Source organism: Patagioenas fasciata, chromosome 1 (assembly GCF_037038585.1).
Source record: "Patagioenas fasciata isolate bPatFas1 chromosome 1, bPatFas1.hap1, whole genome shotgun sequence".
Classification (NCBI taxonomy): domain Eukaryota; kingdom Metazoa; phylum Chordata; class Aves; order Columbiformes; family Columbidae; genus Patagioenas; species Patagioenas fasciata.
In genome coordinates, this window is record NC_092520.1 from 68,644,036 (window position 1) to 68,665,944 (window position 21,909).

The 21,909-nt window shown below is 43.3% G+C and overlaps 1 protein-coding gene across 1 annotated transcript; it reads left to right on the top strand.

The window, feature by feature from the left end:
* Positions 1 to 552: 552 nt before the first annotated feature.
* Positions 553 to 20,466, top strand: CREG2 (cellular repressor of E1A stimulated genes 2). Its single transcript, XM_065829505.2, has 4 exons — positions 553 to 980; positions 3,416 to 3,585; positions 15,315 to 15,428; positions 16,918 to 20,466. Exons 1-4 carry the CDS (start codon positions 567 to 569, stop codon positions 17,063 to 17,065), a joined length of 846 nt encoding a protein of 281 aa, XP_065685577.2. The 5' UTR covers positions 553 to 566; the 3' UTR covers positions 17,066 to 20,466.
* Positions 20,467 to 21,909: the final 1,443 nt, after the last annotated feature.

Sequence of the window (21,909 nt, forward strand, 5' to 3'; positions counted from 1 at the left end):
TATCTAAATTGATCACCCTGTCTCTGCCTTGATGGCTCCATGTGCCTGGTTTTGCACATAAAGTACGTATAAATAATAATTTAATTAAACACCTGTCCAGCCACACACCTGACTGAGAGGGTCCAGCAGCCTCCCAAGTCCCCAGCAAAGGCCATGCAAACGCAGGGTGAGCCCGCAGCAAGCCCCAAATCCCAGGCTCTGCCCCGCGTGGCCAGCGAACCCAGGGGGGCCGAGTTCCGCCTCAGCTGCGCCCTCTGCGAGCCCACGTCGCGGGTGGCTGTCCCACGGGTGTCACCAGCAGACGTGGGCAGAGCCCACGACACAGTTATCCTAGCCGCGGGGAGGGTAGCGAGGGGCCAGGACATGAACGCGTGACGCCCGCCCGAACGGGGGGGTGCTGCGATTATTTGGGACTACCACCGGGGAGATCTCCAGGGGGGCTCCGTGGAGAAGGGGGACCGGAGGAGGGGTACCGGGAGGGGGGCCGGCGGGGAGGGCGAAGCGGCCGGGGCGGGCGGCGGCCGCCGGGGGGGGCTGCGGGCGCGGCGCGGGAGCTGCGGCAGAAGATGTCGCCGAGGCGGTGGCTGCCGGCGTGGTGGCGGTGGTGGTGGCTGCCCGCGCTGCTGTGGGGCGGCGCGGGAGGGTACGTGGTGGTCAGCTCGGTGTCCTGGCCGCTGCCCGAGGGGGAGGAGGAGGCGGCGGATGAGCTGCACGGCTCTTCCACCGAGGATGCGCTCCCCGCGCTGCTGGAGGAGGCGGGGGGCCTCTGGAAGCAGAGCTACCCGGCCTCGGCTTACCGGGAGGATGCGGCCCTGGGCTCCGGGCCGGCGGCGCGGCGCTCGGGCCAGGGGGCCGCCCCCTCCAGGATGTTCTCCTACCGACGGGAGGGCGGCGGGGCGCCGAGCCGCGCCGGGACCGCCCGCTTCCTCGCCCACTACAACACCTGGGGCTTCGTGGCTACGCGGGCCGCGCACGGAAAGGTACGGTGCACCCCCCACACCCGGTGTCCATACCCGCGGGCTGCCGCGGTCACGCGTGACCTGCGAACGATCACCAGGCTCCCCAGTGGCCGCCCGGCGCTGGCCTCGGGAGCGGCGTTTTGTTCCATTTCGCCACCACCTGCGCCGATGTCATCAGGCATCAAAAGCGCGGAGAAAATAGTATAAACTCCTTCTAGGAAAATAAATCGTGTTTTGAGTACAGTCGGGGGGCACGCTAAAAAATTAAAAACGAAGAAAAAAAAAACCAAAACACACACACACACAAATCCCCCAAACCAAACACCACAGCAGCAGCGAGGCACAGAAAAAATTACAATCTTTAAGCCACAACCAGAGGTACAACGTTGGTTTTGGAGACAGGCTTTGTCGTTCCCTACAGCCAGGGGTGGGTGTTTGCACCCTGCAGCATGCCCCTGGACACGCTGCCTGTCCCTGTCCCCAAGGGGTGACCCTATCTGACAAAGCTTTCTCCAAAACGACGGTTGTAACTCTTCTTTCTGCCCTGGGCTCTGGCTGTCACCCAGCCAGCAGGAGAGAGGGAGGAAGAAGAGGAGAAAGAGGAGGTGGAAGAAGAGGGGAACCTGCTGGGCTACTGGAAATCTGTGTGTCCCGCAGTGGTGCAGCTACGCTGGCTTAAAGGGCGATTTCTCTGTCAGGAGCATTAAGCAAGAGCACTGGAGAACCGGGGTCATGTTTTTTTTTCCAGCTTTAAGATATTTTCCTTTTTAAAATTAAAGGTTGGAACGAGACACGGCATCCAGTACCACTCAGACAAAAAATAACAATAATTTTAAAAAGACAGCTTTAACTTTCTCTTGAAAGTATTCACAGATTGATTTAATGTACAATTTAGAAAACAAAGTTAGAAGCATGTTAATCTTCAGAAAGCTTGGCTGAGTTAGTGTCAGTTCATGTTATTGTGAAATAATAAGCCACAGGTTAAAAAAAGATACCGTTAAATAAATACAAACGTACACACAAGAGGCCTGTAATTCTACATCAGATTGTCGGAAATCCTATTGAAACGTATGATCTTAGCTCTTCTGGTTTATGCTCTCACCAGAAACCCTTGGTGGAATTACAGCTATAATACAGTCTGCAGTTAGCTGTCTCTAGTTACAATGCAGAGGTAACACAGAAAAATCTGATTCATAAGAAAATCTATAATTGATAAGGGGGTGTTGCTGCTCTGAATGCCAAATTATGCTGCCTGTGATCCCAGTTCTTTTTGAGAATCCACTGTAATGTAAACTATGCATGACACTCTGAGCATTTTAAGCAATGGAAACATGTCCTGCAATATTACTGACAGCTACTACTTTTTTCTACATTGTAACATAATAATAAACAAGTATTTTTAGTTTCTAAGTTATGTAGCTTCATTAAAGCGTTCCTTCTAAGGAATGCTAACAAGGACCAAGCACTATAAGCATTAACATTTTAAAGACATATAAACATTAAAAATCAGAAAGCATGCAGTGCAGGCAATAACATCATCCAGGGTTTTCTTATTAATTTGATTTTGCTGTAAAGGATTTACCAGTAACATTGAGTTAATGTGTTGACTGATAATTTTACTATTTAACATCTGATTGACCATGAGGAAAGAAATATCTGAAGATGTGAAAAAACAGTAATTCATTAAGTAGCTGTCATTGCACTTTATAATGGGATGAACTGCATAATGAGTATAAACCGTAACAGAGGATATTAATGTGTGTCACTGCTGGGCAAGGACAGTTTTGCATGTGCTATATCCATCATATATGTGCAGGTCAGAGTATGGGAGAAAACTTTTTGAAAACTTGGCTCCTTGGTGCCCCTCCTCCTACATGGGAGGAAGGTTTGCTCTGGTTGGCTTGGTGGTCAAGACCTTCCCCCAGAGCTCACTTTCCTGCCCAGGCAGCTGAGCTGAGGTTGAGCTTGACTTTAAACACAGCTCTAGATAAAATGCCTTCCCCCCTCTCTCAAACTGATGCAATCACATTGCAAAACAAGGCCAAAAGGGGAGGCAAAATTAGCAAAAAAAAAGCAGGCTGAATCAAAGCTAAATTAGGCTCTGTGTCCTTTAGGGTTTGAAAAAGGATTTCAGCGCTGTTTTGGAGTAAACATTTCTTGAGGCTGATGGCATTGATTTTAATGTTCCTAAACATATTTAATTTGGTGAAACACAAATGTTCTCTCTAGTGTCATGGACAGGTCTGGAAAGAAGGAATAGAGGAGAAATCTGTTTTCATAGAAGCATGATAGATCTAATTTAGAAGAAGGTCTTCTGTCTCATGATGACAACAGAGAGTGGGAGACTGAGCACTTCAAGGATGCTGTCCTGTCAGCTGGAGCTCCTGAGGGAATGCCTGGCATTGCAAACCCTCTATGTGCAAAGAAGTAACCAGCTGCTTATTTGGATTTTGCAGATCCAAGGTATGCCCTATGGGAACTGTTTACTTCTCAGCGACGGTCCCATCAATAACAGCACTGGAATCCCTTTCTTTTATGTGACGCCGAAGGACAACACTGTGGCAGATCTCCTGAAGAATCCCGTGGCTTCTCTGACCCTGCCAGAGGCAGATGGAAATTTCTGCAGGTAACAGAGTTTTATCTGCCTACTACCACCTTACGTAAAGAGGGAACAGAGTCCTCAGAACAAAATGCTGGGACCCCACCTCCCATGTCCTGCATTTATTTTTTATTTCACCATCAGCTACAAGCTCCTCCTTAGGTTTGTTTTGCAGGAAGCTGTCCCAGTAGAGCATGGTAAAGAAACGCAGAAGCGTCATTGGACTATATTTTAGCATCAACAGCTGCAGTGGCTTTCAGCTCTCACATTAATGTATCTAAATTTCAATCTCTTCTTGGAGGTGTCTACATAAAATCTAGGTGTTCAAGATTCCACTGGTGTGAAGTCCTTAGGGTTTTGAGGGCTACCCAAGTCACGGTAAAGCAGACACCCTTGCTCTGCTGAAGAACTTTGGAGGTCCTGCTGATTTCCTTGGCAGGGCTCTACCTCTCCAGGGTCTGTAAGGAGATCTCAGGCTCTCAGTTCCCAAATTATACACTCAGGACCATGCCACTCAGTCTGGTTTCCAGCTCTTCAGAGAGTACAATTGAAATACCATTGCACATTTTCGGTGCCTTGTGTATCAAGAACAGCTGGCAGATGATCCCCCACATAAAGGAGGCCAGGTCTGAGATTTACTGATCTACAGCTGACCCCAGGTTTATCACTCCAGAGATAGCAGTGAGTTGACTTCTTTCTTCCTAATCATATGCACAGTGTGTAACTCCAGATCACTGAAGCTTTTCATGTGCAAAATGTATATTTGTAAACTGAAGGATGATTCAGTTTTCCCCTCCATGCTTGTCTCCTTGAAAAAGACATATCTCTGCCATATGTTTGTTTACAGTCAAACACGTGGCAAACTTGGCTGGGTCAGCCTTGTGTGAAGACGTGTTTCCAGAGGACTCTTTACGTGAGGAGGTACATGACACCGAAACTGTGTCAGACAGGACTCTGTTACCAAAGCAGATCTTAGCTGGTATTCCAAGGAGGGAGAGAGGAGAACTGGAAATTACAGGCTGCTTCAAAAAGAAATGGGCTTGAAAGTTTTTACCCCAACTTAAGGTCCTGGTTGGGGGAGAAGAGGTTTATCTTAAGAACTGGATCACAGATTTACCCATCTGGGAATTGCTTTGGGTATCATCTTGCCTCTCAAGCCCACTAGCTGAGAACAACACTGGAAAAAACAGTGAATGGCAAATGTAAAGCACATTACCGTTAATGTGCTTGAATTATGTCTGCATTTGCCTCCAGAACACACAGTTTTCTTAAGAGTTATGTAGTTACATAGTGGCAAAATGAGATGCTTCTTAGTCCTAAGCAGGACAAGTAATTTCAGACTGACATGCTCATACATGGCACCCTCTTGCAAAGTCAAACATCTAATAGGAGCCTTATATTGCAACATTTGTTAAGATGATTCAGCTTCGAGCTCTTGAGAAGGTCAACGGAGTGGTGAAGTTAAACCCAGAATGGTTCTGCTTGTTCCTTAAAATGATTTCATTAAATATTTTGAATTAATAATTTAATAAATGTATCAGTTCTTTTGTAACAGACTAATGAAGCTTATTCCTGCTTTCTAAGCTTTTTCATTCAATTAAATATCGATCTGAATATCTGAACCAAGTGCTTAAAAATGTATGCTAAGCCCTAGCACCTACCCAATGCCCTATTTTCAGAGGCTCAAGACTCAGAGCTGCTGGTGTTGAGCACTTCTGAAAATTACACACCCATTTAGGCACTTAAGTGTGGCCTTTCATCTCTGACTTTAAACAACCACTCTTGAAAGCCTTTGCCTTTTATGTTTTAGTAACATCATCACCCAATTTACTTGTTTGGGAAGTGCCAATTCACCAACAAAAGAGAAATGCTGCATCTCAACTTCCAACTCTCAACTCTCTCAACTCTTGGAGAATATTTATCCACTGTCTTTCTATTCAGTAACTATTAATTTCCAAACCAAACCACTACCCTTTTGCTCCATGTGGCAGAATGTGCTGCTGTTTGTCATGCAGCCAGGGCAACCTAGATTCTGCCACTCGACTTTCTAGTTCTCTCCACAGCCCAAGACCATGTTTTTAGGCCAGGTCCAGCTCTCTGGGCACTGCCAGGGAGATAAACCTGGACTTCCAAAACAGCTTAGGCCAAACTAATTACCATTGGCCACAGCTCTCCCTCCCTACCAGCAGTTCCCCACAACTCCCATCAGCTCTGGGATTGGCCTGACCCCGAGTTGAAACACCAATCTGAAGAAAATTAACCTGACAATGAGAATAAGGTTTTCCGCTGGCCCTTCTTCCTTCCTTCTTCCTTTCTTCCCAGCAGAAACCTCTTCCCTTTTATTTTTTTTTCTGGATTAGATTTCCACTGGGTTAGTAACTTGAATCAGCTCCACAGGAGCCAGAGGAGGGCAAAGGAGAGGGAAAGGGAGAAGGAGGAGGAAGATGGGACATCCCCATTTTACCACGTAACCATACTCTAAATATTGAGCTTACTACTGAATTGAGTACAAAGATTCAGAGGCTAATCAGTGCTCCTTGCATTATGTATGTTGTCCTTACATTCAATTTGTTTTACATTCTTTCTGGAGTTCTCATCTGGAACAGATATTGGCTGGCATTAATGCAAAGAACAAGCAAGACAGAGAATGAAAAGCTGGGGCATTTGTGGAGCTGCAGTTTGTGTTTTTGATGATAGCTAGGAAAATGTGAGCAAGCTCTGCTGCTGTCTCACAGCCAGGAAGCATGTGGGCACTGGAACTAACTTTCTTCTTTCCCATCCCTCTGTAATCAGGGTCAGAAGTTAATTTACTTCTTAAACTAGTGACCTGTGAGTTTTACATTTTAAACTAGTAAAAGTTTAAAATGCGACCCTATACATCATCCTACTGTTACCTTAGAGCTTCTGTGGGCAGTGTGACAGAGAAGAAAATAATGAGTGTGTCTGGGTCCCACTGCCAGCACTTGGGGTTGCCTGTCCCCAGCACTGCCTGCAGCACTGGATGTGCTGCTGGTGACACAGCCAGCTGGCTACCTCTGCCGCCAGCATCCCCAACATCCTTTTGGGGTGCACTCTACCTGCTGAGAGAGCCAACAGCACCCTGGCTTGTACCAGAAATAGTGTGGCCAGCAGGACTAGAGAGTGATCATCCCCCTGCACTTGGTGCTGCTGAGGCCCCACCTTGAATCCTGTGTTCAGTTTTGGGCCTCTCACTGCAAGAAAGACACTGAGGTGCTGGAGAGAGTGCAGAGAAAGGGAACGAAACTGGTGAGGGGTCTGGAGCACAAGTCTGATGAGGAGCAGCTGAGAGAACTGGGGCTGTTTAGCCTGGAGAAAAGGAGACTGAGGGGAGACCTTATTGCTACCTGAAAGGAGGTTGTAGCATGGAGGGGGTTGGTCTCTTCTCCCAAGTAGCAAGTGACAGGATGAGAGGAAATGGCCTCAAGTTCCACCAGGGGAGGTTTACATTGGATATTTGGAAAAATTTCCTCCCAGAAAGGGTTGTAAGGCATCGGAACAGGCTGCCCAGGGAAGTGGCAGAGTCACCATCCCTAGAGGTGTTTAAAAGGTGTTCAGATGAGGTTCTTAGGGACATGGTTTAGAGGTGGACTTGGCAGTGCTAGGTTAATGGTTTGACTCGATGATCTTGAAGGTGTTTTCCAACCTAAACAGTTCCATGATTCTATGCAGACAGCATATAGCATTCTCAGTGCAGAGCTTGATGTGATAGCTCAGCTTTTATATAGCAGGTTTCTTTCTTTTCTTCACTCACTTTCTATGAGAGGCAAGATCTTTTACTCTGATGGACCTCAGGTCCTGCTAGGATTAAAGTGGCATCTGTGAGGTTTTCGTTGCAAAGGAAAGTGTCATTTATAGATGGTTTTAATACCATAAATTTACTTGGTCAAGGGTGTTACTAATTGTTTTGGCTTCAAAATAATTGTACAAAATAGCTAAATGAGTAATGCTATACGTGAGAAAGTTCATGTCCTTGTATTCCAGCAATGTATTTGCAGCTTTTTTTCATTTGGAATTTTATTAGAATTTCATTATTAACCTACTCTGAGTTGTAAGAATTAAATGTGAAAGCTGGTCGATGTCTGTAGTCAATGCTCCTGGGAGTATCTGGCACTTTCCTGAAAAATGCTTCTGACCTATTGTATGCAAAAAAAAAAATCTCTGGCCTTTAGAAAGAAAATATAGCTGACATTTCAATAGTCTTCTTGTATCTAATGAGTATCAAGTGACTTGTGTGTGTGTATATCAGTTTGATATTAAATTTATTTAACAGCGATTTAATTTGCTTTGTTTCAGAACAGACTCAAGTTTCATACCATGACAATAAATATTTTCACTTTCAGGGATGTGAGGAATACACAGTGGCCTTTTTGGTGCTCCAGCCTTAATATTTAATCAGCTGGAGAGAAAATTTGACATGCATAAACTAATAAGAGAAATAACATTTACTAATGAAAGAAAGAGAGCCGTGATGCATCTGAAAAGGCAGCAATTGCAAGACATTGTAATGTTGCAGCTCCAGTCTGGATTCCTCATCCCTGACCCAGAGGTTGACATTTCCCAGAGGGAGATGGGCCACATGTCTCTGAGGAGGCTCTGATGGCCAGGCTGCAGAAAGCAATCGTTAGTGACTGCACTGCATCCGATCTTAAGGCAGATAAATGGATAATAGAGGCAAGAAAAATTAAATGGTTCAGACCTATAAAAAGACTAAACTGGCATGTCTGTGCCACAGACAAGCTGAAAAGACTCAGTCCCATTCTTACAGCTTTCAGAGGAAGCAAGACCGAGCCCGACATTAAAGAATAGAGTAGCTATTGTTCTAAACACATTTCCCAACACACAGGCTGCTCAGAGGATCCCTCTTTCCAAGTAAGCTCCTGGACCCGCCTCATTACAGCTGCAGTCTGGAAAACAGGCAATTAATTTTAAACGTGTGTCGCCTCCTTGACATTACGTTCAGCACATTTGTAGGGGCAAACTGCAGCCTTCTTAGAGAAGGAGCTGCCACAAACTGGTTTTCACACAAGGGAAAAAGCAACGAGCTTTGGGGTCAATCCATGCACTTTTTTTGTTTTTTGTTTTGTTTTGCTATTAGTTTGGAGAACGGTGTTTCAAATCCACACTGCAGACTGTGAGTGATTTTGAGGGACCCAGCTTCTTCTCTTAGTTTATGATCTGCATCTTGATGTTTCTGTCAGAGCCATTTTACCCACTATGCTTCATCTACTGCTTGAGATAGCAGATTGGCACTACCAGGCAGATGTGTTCAGTGGTATAAGCTGGCTTTATAGGTTTCCTAAACTCTGCATCAAAAAGGCTGACAGGAAGCGGGGAGCATCTCCAGTGCTTCTGGATACCACCAGGCCGTGGGAAGAGGCGAGTAATGCGGTGAGTTAGGGTCCCTGCTGATCAGCAGTATGCATTTACTGCTAACTTAATTCCTGGGCAATCCTGAGAGAAAATAAGCCTGTCATGGATGGCAGACACAACCTCTGGGTTTGTAAGGTCGCTGTCTGTTAATAGAAGGAAGACTAAAACAAAGAAATTTGGCACTGCACCTTCACACAAAGAGAAATGACCCATGCAGAAGACAAGGGCTGAATGCAGACATCCCTCAGTTTTTGAGATCCACCTCCTGGTTCTGTGGCACAGACACTTTTCTAGTTCTGGTGTTTATATTGACCTGTTTTAGTCATATGCAAATAATTATGGCAGTAGTTGTTCCTGAAAAATCTGTATTTAAAAAAATCAGGAAGATACCAAATTAGAAAGTAAAATATGAAACCTACTATCATCATGACCCAATGCACACAATATAGTTCTAAATTACTATTTTTTCCTGTATTCTTAAATAACCAACTTCCCAAAATCCCCGTCTGGTGACGTAGTATGTGTTTCTCTGACTCTGTTTACAGATATAGTTGATGCTGTGATTCTTTTTTCTTTCCCTGTGAATTGTCTATGGTTAAACTATATAAAAGTTTCCTGTATGAAACACAGAGTTCAGCTAAACAAATGAATTGTTATTGTCTGTGAAGACAGACAAACAGACTGACTTCACTTAACAAATTCTGATTAAAACATTCTAGGGAGAATTAACTTCTAGGAAGAGAGAAATTATTGAAAACACAAAACCAGGTATGCTATAAATACAGGCTCACTTAAGTGCAGAAGAGCCATTTTACCAATACTCTTCAGCTCCCAAGCCTGACTTCAGATTCAGCTCAGAAGAGTGCTCTTCCAAATGCAAAACAAAGATGTCTTTTAACTATCTTTGTTGGCTCTCAGACACGACTGATAAAGAAATTCTTGTCAAAATCAGAGCAGGGCAGGGCAAAACTGCCCAGCCGTATCCAGCTGAAGGCCAGCAACAGCTTTTCAGATTATGAAATTGCTTTCAGCAGAGATTTTGTTTGACGTTCATGCCACACAGATTAGCAGCACCAATACATTCTTTCTGCTTCAGTGACCATGGTAGTTAGTGGTGAGCAGATGAAATGTACGAAGAGGATAACTTGCTTTTCAAAATTAATCATATTTATGAATCAAAGTTATAAGCACCTTCCAGTAATTCTCTGAGGACATAGCGTTTTCACCCTTCCTTTCTGTAAATTTTAGGGGACAAAAAAATCCTATGATGTATTGTATATATACTAGAAAATAACTCTGAGTCTTTGCCTTGCGCCCAGGCTGAGATGAGCTTGTTCCAGCAGCCAGCCCCAATTCATGGCTTTGTAGGGCTGCTGCTATAGGAGAGGTTGGAATGTGTGGAGACAGTCATTGCCACATCACCCTTTTGCCACACAAGCTGCATGCTCTGAAGTAGGAAAAAATGCAGGAAAACTGTTCTCTGGGGCTTTCTTCTTGGCTCTCTGGCTCTCCTTTTCCACAATAGGAGAAGGCTGTCTCTCAACTTCTTTTCTCTTCCATTCTGCTCAAAAAATAGAGGGGTAAAAGCAGTGCTTTCTCACAGGGTGGGGAAAACTGCCTTCAGGGGAGATGGGGAGGATGTATGGATCCTGAGAGGGAGGATTGAAGGTCCTGTCTCCTCAGGGGAGTGGAGGAGAAGAGTGGCAGCTCCTCTGTGGGAAAAAGAGGCTGGGGAAGAAGAAAAAGAGAGATTCCCCTCCATAGACCCTTGGTTCCTCCCCCAGTCCATGGAGCATTGCTGAACCCTCCCACCTTCCTCTTGCTGATTCCTTCTCAGGACACCTGGCTCTCCCTCCCAAGTGCCCCCTAAACTCCTATTTTGCCTTTACTGCTGATCTGTGCCAGACCTGTTTTACCTCACTAATGGACTTTAGAGGCTGAGAATTAAGGTGATACCCTAGTGATAGTTTTGATCAGAAACCAGGAGACAGAGCACTGTCAGTCAAAGCAGAGATCTCAGATGTGAAAGGAAATCCTGAAAGTCCCAACATCGTCACCTCATGTGCAAATATAACCACATCAGCCTGAGCTACAGGTTCATCAGATCGGGACTTGGCTAGTTGTTGTACAGGAACATTCTAATTAAAACCCAAGAGATGGCTAAGTGTAGTAAACAATGTAATGAGTAGGTGGCACTCTTTACCCTGAACCACTCTTGAACCGTGACCCAGAACGTGCGGAAGTGGTTCGCAGTAAAATATTATAAGCGGGACGTGTCACCTCGCGGCATCACATCACTGCTGGGAAACATATTTCACTTGGACACAGGCTTCTCTTTAAGCTCAGTGAAGCTGACACCTTTGTGAGTGAGTGCAACTCATGCTCTCATCTCACAGGTTTGGGAGAGACAACTACCTGGGCTGGGCCAAACTCTGTAGGCCTGGTTTGCTCACCGTAAGCAGAGGAACAGAGACAATCAATTCTTTGCTCTTCACAAATCAGATGAATAATTAAGATAACCTCTCTTAACGCACTGCGTTATTATAAAATGCCTAAACTGAATCTTCTTCCATTTTAATCTGGCTTCCCTCGAGTTCTGCAACAAGGTGTACGTATTTTACATAAGCACAAGAAATAAATGTGCTCCCTATTGTTTGGCCTTCTTCCACAGTTCCGTGCTTTCTCTTCCCCTCCTTTCATATTTCACCATAGTCTTCATGAAATCCTCTTGGGGTAGACGGAGGACCTGATTCTGCTGAAGACAGGGCCTGAGAAGCCACCTGGGGTTTCCTAAACCGAGTTATCACCACATGTTGTCTCTCCCCATGGCGCTGCCCCCTCCCCTCGCCCCTAGTCAGCAGTGCACAAATATTGTATAAAGCTGCTCCTCCGCACCTACTTGTTCCTGCGTCAAAAAAGATAAAAGGAACCCAAGGACTAAGAGCTGAATGTGTGTTTATTTATACAGAAGGCAAGAAATAACTAGTGAATGCATTACTAGACCTCTACAGATGTGAGGGAGGAATATTTTAGTAAACATACCTACTTAGCCTGGTATCCCTTCATTATCTTTAGTAAAAATATGAGACATAGCCCTGCCAAAACTTCTAGGAAGCAAAGCCTGCATTTACATTAGTTGCACTAGTAACACCACTGAAAATTCAAGACCTGTTCACAATAGAAGTGGTAGATGTAAGTTTAGTATTTTTGATGGTTTAAGAAGTATAAAAGCAATCACACATTATTAAGGAAATACTATGCCAAAATTCTTCAGAAGCAGATTTATTTCAGAATATGAAAGGGTCCTTTGATAAAGAAAAAACTCTAACGCTAATGTAAGATTAGAGTACAAGGTTCCTATTCTGAAACAGAAAACCTATGATAAGAGGCAGTGCTAAAAACAAATCCAACAAATAGCACAGCAAACTGAACTCAAATGTATCATTACCCTGTTCAACTCCTCCAACACTTGATCTAACATAATCTTAAAAAATCATTTGTTTGCCTCATTTCCCAGAGAAGCAAACTGACCCTCCAGAATATTATTGCAATGTGCAAAATTCAGTCTGAGTAAATTTTACTGGGAATGATACTGTTGTGTGTGTGTCAATTAGTGTAACACCCGAATTCCTGAGAGAACATCGAGAAAACTGCAAATAGAAGGAGGAGCTAGGAGAAACAAAGCAAAACCAACACAAAAAAACCAAAATCCCAAACAAAACAAAAAACAACAAACAAAAACAACAAAACAAATAAACAACAAAAAGCCCCACCACACACCAGAAATAAAACCATTCCAGACATGGATGTATAATGTGGGGGGTTTGTTGTCAGCCAAATATGCAGAGAGCAGTTTTTCCTGTAAATGGGGGTAGAGTCACATCTGACACTCATATCAGGGAAAACTGTCTCAGCAAGGGCAAGGAGGATTCACTGCTTAACCACAGCAACTCCAGGTCAAAATCAGCAAGTACGCTTTTAGAATTAACATGTACTTGCACAAAAAGATCAAATAATTGTAATTGAGAAAGTGTCAGACCAAAACCTCTTGCTGCTCCTGATCATGCCTAGATCTATTGCCTTTATCCACTACTGTGAAGTGTACTCATCCTTTAATGACCCCTTTCTAATTCCTCTCTGAAAGTAATTAACAATGTCTTACCTATGAGGTATACCCAAGAAAGGCACTTGGAAATACTCTTACTTTACCTTCTCTTCAGTTGTTTTACGATACTCTTGGGCTGCAGAGGAAATGGTTTCCTACACACAGATATACAGCTATTAGTTTAAAGCAATCTTCTGAACTGAAATTTTGCTAGTGAGAAGTCCCTTCCTTTCTGCATTTTTAAGAATCATCAAGTTAAATATATAAGCATACGTAGAGGGTGTTGATACACACAGAAGACAATGATAGATCAGGAGACCGCTTCAAATGGACTTGAGGACTCTGTCATCCAGGGAAAACAGCTGCAAGAGTGTGAATCTGCACTGCTCTGGCTGCTGGACACGCAGACCCCCAGGTGACACCCTGTGTCTGTGGCATTCAGCTGCTCTCTCTCTGCAGCTGCATACCCTGCATTTGCTTTGTATTTATTTTTGTTTTGGTGGGTGAGTTTTCCTGTTGGACAATGAACACCGAATGGTCACACAACACCCAAAGCCTGTGCAAAAGAAATGCTGGGAGCTGCAGGTATCCCTGGGGCACGGAGCTGCGTGGCTTAGGGACGGGATGCTCTCAGGCCACTGTAAGCCAGCTGTGAAACTGCATCTTCAGCGTGTGGTAGGAGTTAGTGCTGAGGATCTGCACCGTGCCACGTGTCCACGGTGAAAGGTGTGTACTCTGAATAAACACTGATAGAAATAAAGCCAGTGACCAGATAGGGAAGGCAGATTTTCCGGTACTCAGAACACCATTCATTTATTACTTCATAATTTAAAATAAAAAGTACTGGAGAAAGTTAGACCATTATTTATAGATGTGAACAGCAAGTTTGAGCTTGATCTTCGGCAGCTGCCCTTCCTCCCATGCAGAAAGCACAGCAGAGGAAAAAGAGTATGAGTGGAGCTTGTCCAGAGGTCATTAAGCTGAACACCCCCTTCAGGTGACTGCTGCTCCAGCCTGAACAGGATGCTGAAAAAACATCCCAGAGATGATGTGACTGCAAATGGCTCTTTGGAGCTCAGACTACAGGCGGTGCCAAGTGCTTACTGGGCGCAACTGACTATAAATCAACCGCCTATACTTCCTCTCGTACCTCTGTTCGGGACCCTATCTATAAAAGCAGATACTTTATCGAGTGACTTACACAGTCTTTCAGAACCATCTGTGGGGAATCTGCAGGTGTTAAATTAGCTGCAGGAGGATGCCCATATGTTTCCTGCATGCAGTAGACACATATTGAGAATCATAATAAAATTAACAACAAAAAAAAAAAGCCATTGCACACAAGGCTAAAGGGCTCAAGCCAAGATCTTTAAGTAAAATCACACACAGATGAGATGTAATTTACTGTGATTTGCTGCTTCAGATTAAAACACAGAAAGAAATGCAGTCTTCGTTTGCTAGTGTAGTTTTTTGGTTTTATGTTCTTATGTAGACAGACAGCCCTGTGAAATACTTTGCAGTCTCAGACTGCTGGCAATGGGGCTTGGGGCTGCTCAACACTTGCCAGGATCTGGCCTTTGCAGTTATTTCATATAACTTTCTTTTTTTTTGGTGACTGATCAATTTACTTATGATTTATATCCTTGTATTGTATATGTCAGAGTCAGCAAGTGCATCTCAGCTACTAATGGGAGTTATATATTATACCTGCGTAGAAAGAGCCAAAAAGCAACAAGTGCCTTCCCTATCTTGGTTGGAAGGATGAAGGCAGTTGGAGAATTTCTTTTTTCAATAGATCTTGACTCTTTGGTGCAAAGCAATTGAAAAACAGGTAAAAATGAACAAGAACTGAGTTTCTAGAGTAGGCATAAGGAAAAGACCTTGCGTTTTACAGACAATACACATATGCATGCTTATTTTGTAGGCCCAGGTGCCAACTAATCATCTCACTAATTCTCTTCAGAATCCTGAATTCAGGTCTCTACGTATATCTCAGAAAACTGCCATTTTCACGTTTTTTTTTAACAATCTAACATATTAACCCATTTATTAAGATCATAAATTAAGATTAAGCAAGTCTCAGAGATCTCTTTCAGGTGAGTATTCCTTCAGCAGCCCCCCTGCATGTTATAGCTGGGCATAGAAAAGACCTGCAAGGCTTGACAAAATCTTGCAGCTTTTTATATGCGACCAGGAGTTCATATTCCTCCAAAACAAGGAAACCAAGCTATTACACATGAACATTTTCCTCTGTGCACAGAAAAAATTTAATTGATCCGGAGGATGCAAGGTGTGCCAGGCTGACTCTCACGGGACAGATGGTCACGGTGCGTCCAGAGGAAGTGGAATTTGCCAAGCAAGCCATGTTTTCCAGGTCTGTATGTAACAGGCATGTAGTAGAGTGCATCCTGCAGATTTGAAACAAATACCAGGATATGGCCATTTGTTATGGAAAATCTGAGGAATAACAAGCTTGATCTTTACTTTGAGGCCACAAAGTGTGTTGGCTCCTATGTGGTTGGGAACTACAGGCAGAGCTGTGTGACTTCCTTTTAACTCTTGAGGTAATGAACTATAGAAATGCAATTAGTCAGTATTCGGCTCTGGTACGGCATGTGGTTTATAATCTGGGGATTATGAAAATATTTCACCTGGCTTCGAGGAGAGATTCCATAAATCCAGGGTGTATTTGTTACCTTTAATGATTCTTCCCCACCTCAGGACAGGTAGAGCCCTTCAGCCACAACCCTCTGCTCAGAGACGGTGCAGAGCTCTGCTGCCTTTGGGCTTCTGCCTGTTTGCAGGGTGGAGTTTACGGGTTTTATTGTCTCTCCTGACGTACCACAAATGCTACTAAAGCCATAACACTTGCAGAAGAGTCTCCTTTGAACAGACAAGCACAACCTTGACACATACACACCCCCAGGGCGTGCCCCCATGTCCCCCTGTGGGTCTTCAGCAAAACAGGCACTAAAAGCCCAAACCTTGGCTGGGGCACACATTTCCCACACAGGCTGCCAGGGATGGGACTGCCTGGTCAGTCACGTTCTGCTGGGAAACTGGGATGAGCTGGGATCCAAAACAGCGCAGAGGTGAGATCCTCTCTGTCCTGCTGGAAGGGGTTAGGGTGGGAGCCTGTCAGTAGGTGTCCCATGAATAGCGAAAAATGGGACCAGGGACGGATGGGGCCTACATTGGCATACAAGCCTTTTTTTACAGACTTTGCAGAAATCAGATTCCTATGCGAGCCAGGGTCCACGAGCACCTTGGCAGCACATGCTTCACTGTCAGGGCCCAAAAGCCAGACTGACATGGTGAGGGCTGCCAGGGCTCACCCATCCAACGCCAGCAGTGGCTGGAGCCACTTCCCAGTGCCACAGTCATGGGTGCTCAGAGGCACAACTCACAAAATGGTGGGAAACCTCAGCTCAACCCAGAGGTAGCCAAAAAAAACATGGGGCAGAGGAGCACTGGGCCAATGCTACCTCAACATGCACCGCTTCCCCCACAACTGCTACCAAAAATGCAGCATGTTCAGAATGCTGTTTCCTCGGAACAGATATGAGCACAACCCTGACCTGCATTCAGAGAATCTCCTCTGGTTTTCCCTTACTTAGAGACCAAACAACATCTGCCTTTAGGGCTGGGGCTCTGCAGCAGGGGAAGGTGGTGTTTGCTGACAGCCTTGGTTGCAGTTCTCGCCAGACTGGGGTGTGGAAGATCATAAACCTTTCTGCAAGGGAAGGCAAAAAAGATGGATGGTGGTGGTTCTCAGATCTCAGATTTCACTCCAGCTGAAGAAAAAACAGACTATGCATATGCTTTGGCACTTTTTTTTTTCCTCCTTTTCTTTGTCCTTCCAGGCATCCAGTGGTAAGAAAGTGGCCTCGTAGCTATGAGTGGTTCTTCATGAAAATGAACATTGAGCACATCTGGCTTCAAAGCTGGTATGGAGAAGTTTCTGCCATTGCAGTAGAAGAGTATTTAAAAGCAGTTCCAAGTAAAGGATGATTGAATGGACTTCGAGATAAGAGATCTTCTGCGTTTCCTATCCAAACACTATCAAAATTTCATGCTGGATGGTTACCTTACAGTGATTTTTTTTTTCCCAAAAAATTGCTTCAAAATAGCCCTGTCCTACATGGAGAAGAGTGAAAATAAACCAACACAGACTTTAAAATTATAAAGGAGAGGCATATACTAGCCCTACCCTGCAGTGTACTAATGTGTCATTTCAAACAGGCAATGCATCATCTTGAATGCTGCTTTAAAATGCTTTGTGTCTGTTTGTTTTGACTTTTATTGCTGTGCACCCACAAGGAAACTACAGTATGTGCTAAATATAATGTTCTGATTTACAGAAAAAGCAAATTGCCTATTCAGAACCCTCTGTGTATTGTGGAGGTATTACTACTGCTTGGTCTCCCTTGGTTTGTAAGTACTCTAAGATAAACCTCATAGCTGCAACTTTAGATATTTTAGTTTTTAAAAAAAATATCTTGCTAAGCTCTCCTCATTTGCTAAATCATATTTTGTACATGTGTTTTTCCCTAATTATCTAATTTGGTATTTCACTTGGAAATTGAGTAGGAATTATCTCTTTTAGTAGAAAATTGCAAGCAGCTCAAACAACGTGACTTCAGTATAACTTAACTCTTACTGACACAAAACTGGTTAAACACATTAAGGGCTCAAATCAAATCAGCCCCACAAAGATTATACCAATACAAGTATAAACATTCTCATAAGAAAAATTTAAGTAAATGTCCTCAGCTAGCTTCTTCCTGTTATGAGACAGGAAAAGTATTTTAGTAGTCTGTAGTCCCTTTGTTTTTTTTTTTTTTTAATTACTTCTCCAGCCACTGTTTTATTTTTAACTCATTTGTGCAAATTATTTTTGAAAGCCATCACTAATTCATCTAGGGGTGGACCATTTAATTTTTTTTTAAAGAAGCCTAAAGATAGGTAGATATTTCAAGCCATGAAAAACTCATTTTCCTTGTGTGGAAAGTGCAAACTTTGTTGCAAACACGTCTTACGTGATAATACTAAAAGAGTTCAAAGGTATTTTTTTCATCTTCAGCCCTTTCTCTAGGTGTCCTGGCAACCTATACTGCAGGTCCTAAGGGTATTGCAGTAAGAAAGGTCCAATGGCTAACTGGCCAATTCATTACACAGTTTGCAAATTACACAGCGGCTCTCCCCATTAGGTTAAGAAAGGGACACACTGAATGGGGTGTCTGTGGGGAAGGTCTTCCAGCATCCCTGGGAGGGCACTTGAGCTCTGGACACCAGCCCATTCCACACCCAGGCTGAGGAGGAGCCCGGGTCACTGGGCAAGCAACCAGAACTTGTACAGGTTAATCCCCGGGCAGAGCTCAGAGGCAGCTGTGTGGGCTCTGACCCGCTGGAAACCAATTAAGTGTAGCTGAGCTTATTTTGGCTCAGGTGTGGAGAGAGGGAGTCATTCCCGAAGCAGACCTGGGCACTGTGGTAGCCCTTGGGTGAGTTCAAGGCTCCAGGCATCGCTACTATTCCTGATACTCTGTAAGAATTGAAGACAAATGCGGGGAGAAAACTTTCTTTAGACACTTATAATCATTTTATTTTCTTGTCTTGTCTCATTGCCAAAGACTCAAGTCAGAGACACAAGCAGTGCAAATCTTTTGCCAAGGTAATTAAGCGAAAGGAGGAAGTGTCCTGTCTGAGTCCATTTCCTTTTGTTTTGTTTTGTTTTTTCGGCAGATGAGCAGCATTTTCCCATTTGAGTTTGCCCCTCAATCTTGTACTGTGTAGTACTGAAGCAAAATGGCCCATCCTGTAAAAATGTATAGGATACCATCAGCTGAAATCCTCCTCAATTTGTATCATTTTGCCATTTTGTCCACTACAGGTTTGATAGTTTGCCCATTAGGATTAATGAGACACTTAAAACTGAGTTTAACAGGTCTAGAGCCTGTGAGGGAATCTCCACAAGTCTAACATTTCTGTGCAACTTTAATTATGTGTTTCATTATCCCTGTTCACTACTGTTCCCAGAGAAACACGAACTGTGTATTCTCTCCCCTGCCCCTAACATGCAAACAGATTAAGCAAATCCAGTGTACAAGCTTAATGTTTAAAGGAGCTGAAGAAGAAAGACAGAATTTTAGAAATGCTGCTGTTACTATATTCTCACTTCCATCCTTAGACAGCCTGGTAACAGTGACGCCATCCTATGTTCTATCCGTAAACTTATGAACACTCTTGCCTTAAAGCAGTAAGGGATTATATCGATGTTTAGTAGAGCTTTAACTGTTTAAGAAGTCAGCGTGCACTACGAAAGGTTGTGAATTTACAGTACCCTACTTGCTATCAGCTGTCTCCCTGCACACCCAGATTAACTGGAGTAGCTTCTGTATGGTAAATTGACACATTCATCACAAAGCTTTTCTATATGCACCTGCCTTGAGGCTTTTGACAGAACGTCAAAACATGAAACAGCAATGGCAGTAAAGTGACAAAAGGGGCTTCATGAAGAAATGCTGTCTTAAATCACCTGTTCTCATTTCATGCTTCATTCTCCCAAGGAATAGCTACCATAGATGTCCTTGAATGTCTGTAGAAATTAATCAAAAATATGACCTGCAGGTTTTGAATGGAAGCAAAAAAAAGGGGAGGAGATGGTAGTTTGCTTAATTGGGCTTTATGTTACTAATTATATACTAGTTCAAATTTTTGTTTAAACTAACACGTCTCAAGTGATATTTGTCATCATGTCATAATGATTGTTAAAGCTTTAAACCCAAAGAGTGTTACTGAGATATCATAATAAAATCATAGTCCCTTTAGACTGTAAAGGGTGTTATCTTACATCAGTTTAAGTCAATAGCCAAAATCCTATTTATTTGTTGTGCTTTAATTATCAAATAAGCATTTTTATAAAAGGTCTTGGTAAGTCCTTATGAATTTATTAAGGCTTTCAAGCTGATGTATAATTTATTTCCATATGTTCTGTATTTTAGTTATTTCTGTAGCTTCCGCAAAAAAGCTTGTTGTGCAACATGTATTATTTAAAACTTTAACTGTGGTTTTGCAATATTTCAGTGATGCATTTAGTCATGTCTGTATACTTGTTGAAAAAGGGAAGGCCATCTTCTAAACTTGGTTCTCACTTTTTTCTAATTTGTGCAATGTAATGCATGTACAGGATTTAAGCACAGCGAGTTTGAACTGCTGTTCTTATTTAACCAAAGAATGCTCTGTTTCTGATGAAATCTTCATCACTCTGCTGGATGGAATGCAACCTCTCTTGTTTCTGTATGTGTATTTCAATTTGCAATGTATTTTGATTTCTAAAGATACTGAATGTTGTTAATAAAATGCCTATCAAGAAGAAATGCAAATAAAACTAATTTCAAAGTTAGTTCAAAGTGCAGTTAGAATATTCCTGAGTCTGCAGTACAGCATCAGCCAGAGTAACTGACCTTTTGGTGATATCCATTATAATTTCTATCTGAACCCAACACCTGGTTTTTTCTTCAGTTTTCCTGAACCAAGCTAGTTTATCTCAAAATGCTTCTGGGAATTTAGACTCAGATCTGCCTTGATACAGTCGCGCTTTTCTCTAGGGAGGAAAGTCTAGCCAAGCACATTTATCTTCACTTCGTCTTCTCATTACCATCAGCTTTGCTTTCACCGTGGACATTAAATGTCACTCTTAATGTTTGCTCTTCTTTTCTACACATGGGGATTGAGCACTCACCTCTCAGGTGCACATTAATGGTATTTTGGAAGTTTCCTCAGTGCTATTTCCTCCCTTGTTAGCCTCGCTCTTACAAGTTCTTGTTACAGCTTGTTCTCTGCCGTCTGCTTTCCTCTGGCATGTTTTCCTAAGCCAAGGCTGACAATTTACCTCCTCATCTTGCTTTTCCACACCATTTCCTTTCAACAAAATTCAAGCTCTCCCACTAAAATTCCCACTTCATATCCGATAAAGCTTATAGGAAACAGACTGCGTTTCCTATTTACACTGTACTGTCTTTGTCTTGCCACTGGTTGGACTGTAGTAGCTGTGAGGACCGTGACAACAGTTTCCTAACCTGTGCAAATCACAGTCAACATCAGTTTCCTATTTCCAGTGACTCCATATTCTTAAAAGAACATTTCCTGCAGCTATTCTTTTCCTTTGTACCGGCTCTTTTTACTTTTATCCCATTTCCGGATTGATGTCTATTCTGATTACACTAAGTGTGTTTCACTTTTTTAACCAAAAAAAAATCTCATTTGAACAAAATTTTTGGACTTGCTAAGGTACTGTCACTTTTTTTGATTTGCTTTTTGCCAAAGACTGAATTTGTGCTCCTTCTGAATTGTCTGTCACTTACCATCCTTCAGCACAGCTCATTCTTCATCTGCCTCTCCCATCACCTCCCTGTGCCCCCTCCCATTTAACATTCTCCTGCTCTTCTGTTCCCTTACCCTCTTTTTCCTAATTTTTTCTTCTTTAACTCTAGTTTTTCTGTGTTCTTCCCTTGTATCCAAATTCCTTCCCCACAGCCCCTTCCACATGCCTTTGTCTGCTCAGTCTTGGCTGTCTTGATTTTACAACTTTAATCTTGTTCTCACAATGCTGAAGTCTTTACACTGCAGAGTATTTTGGGAGAATGCTAAAAAGCTACTTGAAACAATACATCGAGTTTGAAGTAAGATCATTTATTTATTTACTTGTGTGTCTGTGCATTTATTTATTTATTTAAACACTGACTCTGGAACAGGAATGGGAACATATTGGCCTTGGAGCTGGCACAGAGTAGGGCAGTTCACCTTCTGCGCAAACTATTCCAGGCTCCGCTAGACCCCCATGTGCATCAGCA

Bases quoted from the DNA above. Each gene is read 5' to 3' on its own strand.
- CREG2 (XM_065829505.2), top strand. From the start codon at position 567: ATGTCGCCGAGGCGGTGGCTGCCGGCGTGGTGGCGGTGGTGGTGGCTG. The intron at 981-3,415 runs GTACGGTGCACC...TGGATTTTGCAG, and splicing joins CGCGGGCCGCGCACGGAAAG to ATCCAAGGTATGCCCTATGG. The intron at 15,429-16,917 runs GTCTGTATGTAA...TTGTCCTTCCAG, and splicing joins AAGCAAGCCATGTTTTCCAG to GCATCCAGTGGTAAGAAAGT.